This window comes from Podarcis pityusensis (assembly GCF_964106645.2).
Source record: "Podarcis pityusensis genome assembly, chromosome: 8".
Taxonomy (NCBI): Eukaryota; Metazoa; Chordata; class Lepidosauria; order Squamata; family Lacertidae; genus Podarcis; species Podarcis pityusensis.
In genome coordinates, this window is record NC_138033.1 from 82220197 (window position 1) to 82233710 (window position 13514).

The following is a 13514-nucleotide window of genomic DNA, read 5'->3' on the forward strand; positions in this document are numbered from 1 at the left end:
AGTTGCTTCAAGTACCTGGGTCAGGTTGTAAGATCAAATAGGTCCTTCCTGGCGCACAGAGAATACATAGCCTCGAACGCATCCAAAGCAGCCCTGATGATTAGAACCCTGTACTCCAAGAAACAGGCACAAACTGTCAATGTTGCCTTACGTCTCTTTAAAATGAAAGTCCTCCCTCTTCTGCTGGTGGGCATTGCCTTGGGCTCACGTAGGGATTTTGAAAAATTGGAATCTATCCAAACCCAATTCCTCAGGGCCATACTCAGGATCCCCCCCTCTGTGGCAGGTGCGATCATGAGACTGGAAACCGGTTGTCAAGCCTTTAGGTATGTGGCCCTGAAAGCGAAGTTATGGCTATGGCTCAAGCTCTGTTTCAGACCGGTGGGTTTGGCCCCCTTGATTCTGAGGGATAACTTTAAATCTCCATGGGAAGGGGAGATAGTGGAGGAAGTGCAGAAGTGTGGGTTGTCCTCCCTTTATATAGAGTCCATGACGTACAGCCACGCAAAGGCGGTGATCGCGCAAAGATTAAGGGATATTGCCAGACAGGAGGACATAGCCCGTGTGAAACCTGGGTTGTTTCTGGGGGAGCAGTTGTATCGGGCTGCTCCAGCTCGCTACCTGGCGGATATCCACTACGTGGAATACCGCAGACTATTTACTGCGGCTAGGCTGAATGTTCTTGACTCGGCGGTCCTGAAGGGGAGATATGGAGGAGTCCCATATGACCAGAGATTATGCCACTGTGCATTGGGTGAGGTAGAATCCACAGAGCACATTTTATTGAGCTGTCCCTTCTACAACGATTTAAGACAGTATCTTATAACTCCATACTTACCCCAGCTCAGTTCCCGACAAAGAGGAAAGCAGACAGCATATCTGCTAAATAAGTCTTCTGGGAAAACAACCTTGTCAGTGGCTAAATTTCTTTTCCTGGCACTCAAGTGTCGGAAACGTATAATTGAATGCTTTGACGTGGGTTATCTGTGAGAGGTCTAGTACTGTGGCCCTACCTTACTTATGTACCTTATGTAACTTATGATGTTATAGTTTATAATTATTGTGTAATGTTTTAATTCTGACTATCGGTCGAATAAAGAAATTGATTGATTGATTGATTGATTGATAATAATAATAATTTATTATTTATACCCCACCCATCTGGCTGGGCTTCCTCAGCCACTCTGGGCGGCTTTCAACAAAATATTAAAATTCAGTAAAGCATCAAACATTAAAAGCTTCCCTAAACAGGGCTGCCTTCAGATGTCTTCTAAAAGTCTGGTAGTTGTTGTTCTCTTTGACATCTGGTAGGAGGGCGTTCCACAGGGCAGGTGCCACCACCGAGAAGACCCTCTGCCTGGTTCCCTGTAACTTGGCTTCTCGCAATGAGGGAACGGCCAGAAGGCCCTCGGCGCTGGACCTCAGTGTCTGGGTAGAATGATGGGAGTGGAGACGCTCCTTCAGATATACTGGACCGAGGCCGTTTAGGGCTTTAAAGGTCAACACGAACACTTTGAATTGTGCTCGGAAACGTACTGGGAGCCAATGCAGGTCTTTCAAGACCGGTGTTATGTGGTCAAGCATTGGGCCCCACACCCACCACCGCAACATACAAAAAATATATTTGAAACCAACCAGGAGATCATGTGACAAAGCCAACCATTTCCTCCCTGACAGAGTTGTGGGCCATGAGTGGGCAACCTTTAGCCCTGTGTTTCAGAATACCTCTTGGCACTCCCCATTTCTTCCAACCCAAAAAGGACTAAGGTGCCCATGTGCCAGTGTTGGGCAGGGGTAGTCAATGTGTTGTATTCCAGATGTTGCTGAACTACAACTCCCATCCTCCCTGACTGGTGGGAGTTGTGGTCCCAAAACATCTGGACTGCCTTTCTTAGGAGCTACAAACCAAGCCACTGCTTCATGAGTTAACCAAACCAACTCTATCAAGGCTTCCTGAAATAATATTTGAACAGTCCTCTTTGCAGATTTAACCGAAATGATGACTCAAACTGGAATGACAGAGCGGATCCAAAACAGATTAGGCTTCATTCAGATGCTACAATGCAAGGTGAATATTTGGGTCACTGCACATCTCTAGAAGGAGATGTGAAAAATCCTATGGGTTACTGGGATGTAAGCAGACACCAAAGGATTGCATCGTAGGTTAATTTCTGGTTTGGTTTGGTTTTTTAAATTACCTAGGATTTATTGATCCACTGATAAGAGAGCTTTTCAATTACGATTTTTCTGGTCTTTTAAAATGTACTACTATGTTGAAAATTGACCCCATTCAAAAAAATAATAACAATTAAAGCTCACGAATCTAGAATATTGGTTCTGTAAAGTTTGGCAAATAGCTTTCTTCAAATGAGAAATCAAAGAGTTTTTGGCACTTTGGCATCTGTTGATTTTTAAAATAGCCAGGAATCTGGTAGAACAGTTCCAACGCCATATAAAATGGTTTGGTCTTTTAAAAGGGGAAACAGGATCAACTGAAGAAGGGCTAGATGAATTAAAGAAAACAAAATGTGGATATAATTCACTGACTCATTTTGATTTTGATTTTGAAGCATCTTAAAAAGCAGAGACATCACCTTGTTGACCAATGTCCATATAGTTAAAGCTATGGTTTTCACAGTAGTGATGTATGGAAGTGAGAGTTGTTCCGCCTGGCCTTTGGCTTAGAATCAGTTTGATTCCCTCCCCCTCTTTCTATTTCCTTTTCCCTCCTGTGAAGAGGCTGCATCCTAATGTTTTAATGTTGTATCTTAATCTTTTAAATTGTATTTTAATCAACTTGTTTTTATTATTGGTTGTTAGCCACCCTGAGCCCAGTCTTGGCTGGGGAGGGCGGGGTATAAATAACCTCTACTTACCTCCAGGAGTCTTCGGGACGCCATCCTCGCCTGTAGTGACGGAGCGAAGGTCACTACAGGCGACCTCTGCCAACCTCCAGATGCTGAGGAACCTCAAACGGTCACAAGCTCCGTTGCTAGGCAACGGCAGTTGAGAAGATGGAATTCCCGGCCTCAGGGCCAAGGTTCTAGGAGAGTCCGTGTGGCCTAGTGGTTAGAACAATGTTAATGCCATGCAACGCTAGGGTGATATATATATATATTCTTTGAAATGTACAGTTTAATACTTTTTCTATTATTTGTAGCCTGCTTTGCAGGCTCTTGTTGTCTCCTAAAGAAGCTGACAGGATTGCTCCCCTGTACTTACTTATGTGTTTGCCGTGTACATTTATGAACGTTTATTTTATATTTGGGACCTTTGAATTCTGAACTCTGAACTCTGGATTAATAACATTTTAGGAATCTTCCAGTATGGCTAATTCTATTGCTGGGAAGGACTCAGTGACCCTGGTCTATTTTTGGAGAGAGGGTGGTATAGGGTTGGGGGCAGATGAGATGGAGCTGCTTGGCAGTGGGTGTGTTGTATGCAGAAAGCATACGCTTCAATTCCCATGACCCACCTCCTTTCAGTTACTAGTTTCTTGGGGTTGGGGCTAAATCCATGATGGGTCAGAGAAAAATGAGCAGCGACAGGAACCAGTCAAAGCAAGTTAGATCTTAATTTTACTGTTGCGACAGAGTTTCTCACCTTACATGTTGCATGGAGGTGAGGAGCCAAGACAAGTGTGTGTAACAACTTTTAAAGACTTGAGAAATTGCTAATAATATATATATATATATATATATATATATATATATATATATCCCACCTATCTGGCTGGGTTTCCCTTAGCCCAGAGGTTTTTGACTTTTTTGAGTCCAGGGCTCCCATTCTTTCTGTGGCAGCCCTGTGAGGCTCAGGAGCCCAGCTATGTCACCCCTTGCCAGCAGAGCTGGCAGCCTCTCGTTCTTTTTCTGACTCCTTCCTTTGTGGAGTGTTCCTTCTTCTTCTCTCCCCTCTCTTTAGGAGTCCTCTGGACAGCCACAGCTGCCGCCCCTTCCCTAAAGAGAGGTGCCTCCTCATGCTGCCCCACAGGGGCCTGGGAAGCACCCCCTGGCCAGCTCCAGAGGCATCGTTCACCTGAGGAGCTTGTAGCCAGGGGTGCTGCAACAAACAGCTGCACAAGCCTTTGGGAGGCAGACATGCAAGAAGGCATGGGGGGGGGAGAAAGAGGGACAGAGGCCAGTGTTGCTCACGGCACCCTTGACCATCATTCAAGGCACCAAAGGGTGCCACAGCACCCTGGTTTGAAAACCCCTGCCCACCCAACAAGCATCATACATGCATCACAAAAAGAGGCAGTCTTGTCTCCTTCTTGTCTCTTGTCATGATACCTGAGAATGTTTGCTGGTTGCCCTTTCCTGGCCAGTCTGAACCTTTCACTTGAAATGGTAAATACCTCAGTTCTTGAACCCATTGTCACAGATCTACCCCTATTTATGTGAGAGGTTTATAGCTTTTGAAGGATTTGTAAGTGAAAAGAACTATTGGGAAAGGTTTTTCCTTCAACTGCAGAGTAAATATCTGGGGTCATTAAGAGGGCTTCAGGATTGCTCTGTGAACTCAAAGAAAGTGTCTTTTTCTTCAGGGAATATTTTATAATTTTTGAATGGTGAAGGATTGTTTTTTCTCTAGGGTGCGTGTCTGCTATGTGTGCACCTTAAGATTTGTGTAACACTCATGCCCACTTCTGTTGCCCAGTGCCTGCAAGCCCCCTACTGTGACATCATAAAATGCTTGCAGTTTTTTTCATAAACCACGCCAGCAACTGCTCACCAGGAGCAGAACTGAGCAGCTTCTGTGAGTGAAGTGAAGAGCTGTTTCTCAGAAGAGGAAGCCCTGGGAGAGACTAGGGTTCAAATACCTCCTTACTCAGCTATGCAGCTCACTGGGGCAGGTTGTGGGGATTAAATGAGAAGGTGAGAACTATGTCATCTTGAGCTCCTTGGAGTAAAAGATGGGATATCAATTCAGACGCCCTCAGAAGGTGGTGGACTCTCCTTCATTGGAGGTTTTTTTATACACAGAGTTTGGGTGGCCATTTGCAAGGGATTCTTGAATTGGATTCCTGTTTTGCGTGCAATTGGACTAGATGCATCTTGGGATTCTTTCCAAATCTACAATTCTATGATTTTGTTTAAGTGTCATTTTATTGATTAGATAGGAAACCCTTTCGAGACTGCTCTGAGATCCCAGGTTGGATATAAGCGCCATAAATGAGAAAAGAGAGAGACACGTCGGCCTGTGAATGACCCCAGGCAGCTGGCAGAAGGACTCGGACATAGAGGCAGAGGGAACCTGGAGGCTTCAGGACGAAGTTGCTGCTAAGCACTGGACGCAGTGCCGACTGGAAAAGGTGAGTGGCCGTCTGCAAGATCTTACAGAGCTCATGAGATCTTGAGATTTCAGGAAAATCTCACAAGATCTTGCTAGCCTAATACTGCTATTAAACCAACTAGATTTAGTAGGATTATGCGTAGGGTTTCCATGTTGGGTTGCAGCTAGCACTGTGGGCAGGGTAAAGTCCTGGCACTTACATGACCTCCCACTACTGACATTGCTGGTGCTGGCAGGGTTGAGTAAGGTTGGCACAGTGCAAACACACCGGTGCAGCCGAACTCGTGCTCATGCCAGTGTGTTCACACCACATCAACCTCACCTCCTTCCTCCTCTACCTGTTCCCTTTTGAGATGCAGATGAGGACATGTTTGTGGATGAACCCAGCTTCAAGGCCAAAGATTCCCTGTGGTTACAGCAAAGACAATCCTAACCGAAGGACAACAGGAAATGATTAATTGCATGAACATGCAATTGCCCTGCCCATTTTCTCCCCTATCTTTATAGGTATCGGTTCCAGCCTGTGACCTGGTGTGACGCAAGAAGTGGAAAGGAAGCCTTACCATCCCAAACCTGTGGTGGACATTGAACCTCCAAACTCTCTGGGGATGGATGCACCGGAAGCCACCGGTCCCACAGAGGGAGATGTTCGACCGTGGATCTTACAATTTTTCGGTGGACCTGAAAATCCTATTCAGGAAACAACCAGTGGGAAGGAAATCCTCCTCCCAGGCCTTGGAAGAAACACATTCTGCTCAAGGGCCAAGTGACTGTTTCAGGACAAATAAAGTGACAGTTGCAGGTGAACTAGGAAACTGAGAAGTGGTATACAAAACTAAATATGCAGGAGGGTGTAAAGGTAAAGGTAAAGAGACCCCTGACCATTAGGTCCAGTCGTGGCTGACTCTGGGGTTGCGACGCTCATCTCGCTTTATTGGCCAAGGGAGCCGGCGTACAGCTTCCGGGTCATGTGGCCAGCATGACTAAGCCGCTTCTGGCGAACCAGAGCAGCGCATGGAAACGCCGTTTACCTTCCCGCCAGAGCGGTACCTATTTATCTACTTGCACTTTGACATGCTTTCGAACTGCTAGGTTGGCAGGAGCAGGGACCGAGCAACGGGAGCTCACCCCGTCGTGGGGATTCGAACCGCGACCTTCTGATCGGCAAGTCCTAGGCTCTGTGGTTGAACCCACAGCGCCACCCGCATTCCACAGGAGGTGTAGATAGTCTTTAAGAAAGGATGCTCTTCAAAGGCTGGGTGGGAGGTGTAACAAAAATTGGAAGTATTGCAGACCCTTTTTCTGACCTGAGAAGTCAATTGTCTCTTACTTAATCAGCTGAATAAACCAAGTCTAACCCCCTTTCCTTGGGGGGCCGGGAGTGAATCTGGAACATGTATCCCAGGGAAGAGCAGCATAGATTTAGGCAACAGGTTGTAGGCTCCATTGCTCTTCCCCCAGCGCAGCAGCACTCTTCCTTTCCCAACGGGATTCCCCCCTCTTCTTCACAGTAGGGTGTACTCCTCCCTGCACACCCTCCAAATTGGCCTTCCAATAGACAGCCTTGGATTCAAGCGTTGGTTTCCAGCAGGGCTGTGAAGTGCTGAAGGGGGACAATTTGCAAAAGTTTGGCACCATTTTTGAGTGAATCAGATTATTACTGAAATTGTCGCGGGCTAGGGATTTTTTTCAAAAAAATGTTTTTCTGCAGGTTAAGGCCTCGAGGGCTGATTATTTGACCCATGATAAAAACCTTTCTCTTTCCACAGCCAAACCTTTCAGGGGACAATGTGCAACAGTTTGGAACCATTTTCGAGTGAATCGAATAACGTCAGAGAACTGGCCAAGACTGGTTGGAAGTAGCTCAGACTGGTTGCAACAGGTCTAGGCTGGTTTGAACCAGTCCATGCTGATTTGTGCTGGTCCAAACTGGTTTGAACTAGTCTAGGCCGCTTTAAACTGGTCTAGTCCTTTATTCCAACGCTTTGCGACATATATACATGCTTAAAATATTTGGGCAACTGACAAAACTGTGATGGAAAGAGCATTTAGACCAGGGATGGGAGATCTCTAAGACTCCAATTTCTATCATATACCTGCCCTTGCAGGTTGGGGTGGATAGGAACTGGGAGTCTACCTACATATGGAAAGAACAGGTTGCCCACCTCTGATTTAGATCTGCACCCTCATAAGCCAAACTGCCAATGTCAACAAGCTCTGCATGCATTACATGGGCAATGGGAAGCAACTGGCGGAGTTTAGCAACAGACCTCATTATTCTGCAAAATGCAGAAATACTTTTTACTCTGCCCAATTTTGCCATGCAGAAGATGGCTGGGGGGGTGAGGAAACTGGCTATCTGGCCATGAGGGCACTCGACTGATCTTGAGACGATACCCGTTGCTAAAATGCTAATCTGCAATTTAATTTCTAAAACTTTTTTTTTAAAAAAAACAACAAGAGCCAGATACTTTTAAAAGTTTTAGTAAAATTATTTATGTACGCCAATGCATAATATTTACATTTATATAATACTGATGGGCAGGGGAAGAGAACCGAACCGAACCATGGTACAACAAAAAGACACACTGAAATGGTGAAGAAAGATGATTTTGAGAGAATGACGATTGAATTTAGGATGGTGACACAGCTACACCCATGCTGCCAGCCAGCCAGCCAGCCTCAGAACAAACTCCTCTTTCCTGGACAAGTCCCTGCTACTCTGAATAACAAACCAGACAAGCTCATCTGAGCTAGTTGGATCTTGATGCCCACCATAGTGAGGGGTTGCTGAGAAAATTCCAACAGGGAAAATAAATGTGGAAAACATTGCATCAGAACAAAAGAATCCCACCTGCATTTCCAGTTCCACGAATGATTGGCAGGTACTGTTATGAATCTGGTACCTTTGCAAACAGTTTTTTTTTCCCGGCCAAAGGGAAAGTTGGAAGTTTTCCACACACACACAAATCCTCTATAGTTGCCTTCCCCAACTTGGTGCCCTCCAGATTTGTTGGACTACAACTTGCATCAGCCAACTGTCAAGTTGGTTCGACCAAACGCTGGAAGTCAGCTGCAGGAGACTTGCAAGACTCCTGGTACCACCAGATCTGGGCCACTGCTTTAACGGAAGAAATTATAACAAAATGCAGCTGAACCCTGCGCAATCCAAAAGCAAAGGACAGCTTTTCTAAAACCTTCTATTGCATCATACATTAAAGGAACACAACTGGCAGCTACCTCAGGGATTCCTTTGGATAATATGCTTATGAAGGACAATCGTCTGGAATTATAATGCTGTTTTTGGAGTACTACCACTCCCTTCTCACCTCATATCATTCAATTCTCTTTCTTCTTTAGATCACTTTTTCTCTTTTTCCTTTATTATTGCTATTACTGCTTTTTGCATATTAGAAAATGAAAACTATTTCTTAAAAAAGGATGATACAAGTTGCAGTCCAAAAAATGTGGAGGACGTGGTTGGGGAAGGTGGCTCTAAACGCATTATCCCAGAAGCACTGCCAGGGTGGAAAAACAGAAGGTTGAACAACTCATTTTGTCCCATTTTGCTTACTGATTTCTGTCCACCCAACTCAGAAAACAGCTACTGATGCAGAGGTTTCCTATGTACGTATGAAGCTCTCTTTCCTGCAAGGGCTCCCCTGGTTTACTTCAAAAGTGATGGCAAATCTGTGCGAGTATTCCTCTGAAGTTAACAAAATACCCATGCCTAAGTTCTACACATGCTTAGTGGTTGAGCTACTGAGTGGGCAGTTGGTATTCTCAAGAATTCCTCAGCAACCTACTCCCCATGGACTTGTCCGTTGAAAGCAAAACTCCTATCCAGTATCTGCCTTGCCGTGTATTGTATTATGAAACACATACTTAGAACCAAAACCAACCCAGAGATCTCAGCCACTTAACCTCCTTTAAAATAAGATATGCTGGCAGGCATAACAAGGCATTTTTTAAAAAAATAAACCCACTTAAAACAGTTAAGGAAATAAAATTAATCTTTCGTAATAAAGGGGGGGAAATAACAGCATTTGATCTTCAACCTCAAGTTGCCATACTAACCTTAATCTAATCCATTTTTTTCCTTATTGTTCAAAGTGACGGATCTGCCAAGGGTTGCCAGGTCTTGTTAACCAGAGTGGTGAAAGCAGAGCATTCTGGGAACTGCTTATGCTAGCAGGGAGGGGTCAGCCACTGGAATTTAAGAACAGCCTCAAAGCCACACTTGTTTCACCACAGTCTACTCTTTGCACATGTAAGTTGCCACAGAATTTCTGCAGAAAATGGCAAGACAACCGCTGTTGTGAGTTCTTCGTCACACCACTGCAAGCCAGTCCCTCTTAATGCCCTCCATGGGGAGGGAAATCGAGGAACAGTGGTTCCAAAACAAAGGTGCGTGTCAAATTCTTGAAGAATACAGGTGCCAATTTTCAGAGCAGAACAATACTGAAAGGGAAGATGCTACTATTTATTTCACTGAGGACCAGAGACATTGGCTTCTGGATAGTTTGATGTTCCCACACAGAAGTAAATTCCAGCTGACAAGCTGGTGGTAAAGATTCACCTCACCTGGAACTTTTGAAGAGCATCCAAGAGCCGCTTTCCACTTCAGCATTGCTCTTGTAAGTAGAAGCCTCCATCTGCATTGCAGGAGGTTGGAATAGACAACCCTTTGGGCCAATTCTAATTCTATGAACCTCACTCTGCACAGCCTCAGTGAATATAATCCTGCTGTGAGCAAGACTTCAGAAGGCCCATCTTCTCTTGACATTTGGCTTGTGGGCATGTCCAGAGAAGGCCTTCTCCAACAGTTTCCTGGTGCGTGCTCTTAGTGTCCAAGTCAGATCATGAAGAAGAGGAAGAGTTGGGATTTGATATCCCGCCTTTCACTCCCTTTAAGGAGTCTCAAAGCGGCTAACATTCTCCTTTCCCTTCCTCCCCCACAACAAACACTCTGTGAAGTGAGTGGGGCTGAGAGACTTCAAAGAAGTGTGACTGGCCCAAGGTCACCCAGCAGCTGCATGTGGAGGAGCGGGGAATCAAACCCGGTTCCCCAGATTACGAGAAATCTGGACTACACCACACTGGCTCTCATGGTTTTGTACTTACGCCTTGCCCCAATTTATTAGCTGTGAGCAAGCATGCAGGGTGGCCTGTTGATGCACCTTCCTCCCAGCTTGACCGCACAGCTGTCAGCGCCGAAGACCGAAACCAAAAAACATAGGGCACCCACCTGAAAATTTACCAATCAGTTTAATACTTTCCACTGGGAATTGTTGGAAAGAACTAAGAAAAAGGCTGTTACACATTGAGACAGCATCCTTGATAGGCAAGGGTTCCAGTCCTGACTTACACAAAATTATGGCAGAGGCAGAGGTGAGCAATGAGCTAAATAGCGGTAAAAGGACAAAAAATGGAGCATAGCAACTGATGAGGCAATATGGCTCAGGAAACCAAGTGTAAACAACCCCAGAAGTAAGTGAGCAATGAAAAAGTATCCACGTGAAAAGTCAACAGCTCCTAAGAAGCCTTGAAGCGGCACTTTACAGGCTAAACGGCACAAGGGATTGTACCAAAATAATTCTATAAAACCGTCATCCGTCAAGTCGTAAAACGCAAACGTGTTGTAAGATAAAAAACTAGAAATATGTACAGATCTTTGTTAAATGAATTTGTTTAAAAAAAGGAAAGGAAGAAGACCAACCTATCCAGGTTAGAGGGCCGGTTTCTGTCCTTTTTCAGCTTCAGAAGTGGGGTGGGTGGGGAAGAGGGGCAGCATGAAACTCAGAGACCCAGGAGCAGGCAGGCTGCCTCTGCTAGAGGCTCTTTGGGTCACCCTCCACAGCCAGCTCTTCTGCCATCAAAGCAGCTGCCTTGGAAGAAAAGTTACAAAGGACAATCATGCTGTTTGTATCCTTCAGTGCTAAGTTCAAGTAATTTACTGAGCTGAATGCAAAGGGCAGAGATAGAACAAGGCTAAGTGATACAGGCTGTTAACTATTTGATACAGGCAGCTGGAGGGAGAGAAGACAGCATCTGGTTATTGAAAAGAAGACAATCATAATTTGCCCCGTCTAACAGTCATGTGTTAAAACGGTACATAAAAATTATATTATATATATATATATATATATATATTCTGAGGAACTGAGCTTTTAAAAAAATATTACAGTACCAATGATTCTCGTTATCTACATCTATACAGCATTTCTCAAGCTGCATGAAAATTTAAATGAAATAATTGTGATTTATTAATTTACATAAAAATACTTTTTTACATTTTAAAGGAGAAATCTCAAATGGTTAAAAAAAAGGAGGGGTGTTTTTGCTTTGTTAAGAATAGGAGGCTCCAGCTACTGAGAGTCATGGGAGTTTGTCTGTTCTTCAATAACTTGTTTCACAATTTCTGCAAGTTTTAGTCGGTCCACTTTGTCTGTGAATCCTCTGCCTAAAATAGAAGACATGACCTTGGTTAGTCCCAAACTGGTGAAATGGGGAAAAAGAAAGACACTATCAAATGCATTCATTGGCTTAGTTCAAATACGACATGAAACCATGGCTTGCCTCCTGGCAACAAACCAAAATGTGAAGCAATGGTTTTTTGCTGGCTTACAAACTGTGGCTGGTTTTAACTATGGTTTGGCACTGTGTCTGAACTGAACAGCCCTGGTTGACCATGGTTTGCTTAGCCACCCCACTCCAGATACCAAGCTACAGAAGCACAAGGCAACAGCAGCTGCTAATCAGCTGTGATTTCTTTGCCTATATGAAGGCTGACTTGTGGTTTACTGAGCAAATGGTTAAAACGAACCACGGCTTAGAATTATGTGTGTATGCAACCATAGGCCAGACAAAGAATCACGTCAGAGGACGTGCCTCTTGGTCCCAAGCAGAACTTGAAGGAGGGCCCCTTTTCAGCCTTTGCAACAGTTCCTGAAGTTAACAAAAGCTGGCAAGTGTTTTTTTGCAAACAGTTCAGTACGGCGATAACAGAGCCATCACTGAGCATGGACAGAGAGCTGCAGCTTCACACGACTCTTGTTATCACATTTGGATCCTGACTGACCTCCAAGGAGCTCAAGAGTGCATACACGGAACGTCCCTCTTTATTTTCACAACTCCATGAGACAGATTATGTCGAGTGGAGGTGATATCAAGGCCGGGGGAACCAGAGAGAAGAAGAAGAGGAGTTTGGATTTGATATCCTGCCTTTCACTCCCTTTAAGGAGTCTCAAAGCGGCTAAGATTCTCCTTTCCCTTCCTCCCCCACAACAAACACTCTGTGAGGTGAGTGGGGCTGAGAGACTTCAGAGAAGTGTGACTGGCCCAAGGTCACCCAGCAGCTGCATGTGGAGGAGTGGAGACGCGAACCCGGTTCCCCAGATTACGAGTCCACTGCTCTTAACCACTACACCACACTGGGGAAGAAGGGATGCTCAGCTGTGCTTAAGGCCTCTTGAGGCTGGGCTCCCTGCACTTTTTTAATGCCAAGAAATATTTACCATTCCAGCTGAAGGTCTGCAGCGTGTCTCGCAACAATTTACACTCCCTGTTATATTTCCAGGCTTCCAGCATCACCTCGTTCAGCTTCTCGTCTTCGTTCTCACCTGTTTCAGAATGGGAAAAGCGTCACAGGAGGGTCCCTCACAGCCCATGCCAGGCTGCACAGACGGGAGGAGAAGGGCAACTGTACCCCCACCCCACAGCAGTGCAGGTGCATCAAATGTTCTGCAGTTCATCCCCAAAATAAAAGTGCAGGGGGGGTGTTCAATGGGCGGGTTAACGCACAAGGCCACAGATCTTGTAACTCTGATGTCTGCAGAAGTCCCACAACTTTGCCCCATCTTAACTGAAAACACATAAGAGGCATTCAGGAGAGGGAATACTGGGGGGTGCACTGGCTGTTTGCAGTGGGGAGGGCCCTTGCCATCCAGAAAAGCCACAATCCAAAACCTGTTAAGTTCCAAGTCCATTTTTGAGTAAGTGCCTGTCAAAGGAAAGTACTCCTATTTGCTCCTTCATAAACGTAATCCAGTGAAGCTACCTGAGAGGTACAATTAATCCAACAAAGCCAAGAGAGGTTAGATTTGCTCCATCTTAATTATCCTTCTGCCAGCAGGGCTAAGACCTTCTTATTCAGACAGGCCTTTGGAAACCAAGATGATGATGACCACTGGGCCACTGTGAGGACAAACTGTACTTTAATG

The 13514-nt window shown here is 45.1% G+C and overlaps 1 protein-coding gene and 1 long non-coding RNA gene across 5 annotated transcripts in view; one reads left to right on the top strand and one right to left on the bottom strand.

The window, feature by feature from the left end:
• The first annotated feature begins 4301 nt into the window (after positions 1 to 4301).
• Positions 4302 to 6099, top strand: LOC308483574. Of its 2 annotated transcripts, none has more exons than XR_013989689.1 (3): positions 4302 to 4874; positions 5116 to 5311; positions 5800 to 6099. It is a non-coding gene; the product is annotated as an uncharacterized lncRNA (long non-coding RNA). The 2 variants fall into 2 exon arrangements; XR_013989690.1 differs by lacking the exon at positions 5800 to 6099 and adding an exon at positions 5652 to 5792 and having other exon boundaries at positions 4307 to 4874.
• Positions 6100 to 7760: 1661 nt separating this feature from the next.
• Positions 7761 to 13514, bottom strand: part of MAPKAPK5 (MAPK activated protein kinase 5) — a 29528-nt gene continuing 23774 nt past the window's right edge. For all 3 annotated transcript variants that reach the window (XM_081017444.1, XM_081017443.1, XM_081017445.1), the window contains exons 13-14: positions 12810 to 12914; positions 7761 to 11755 (exon numbers count right to left, since the gene is read on the bottom strand). In XM_081017444.1, coding sequence (XP_080873570.1) covers positions 11661 to 11755; positions 12810 to 12914 — 200 coding nt within the window. In that variant the 3' untranslated portion in view covers positions 7761 to 11660. The remainder of the gene's footprint in view (positions 11756 to 12809; positions 12915 to 13514) is intronic.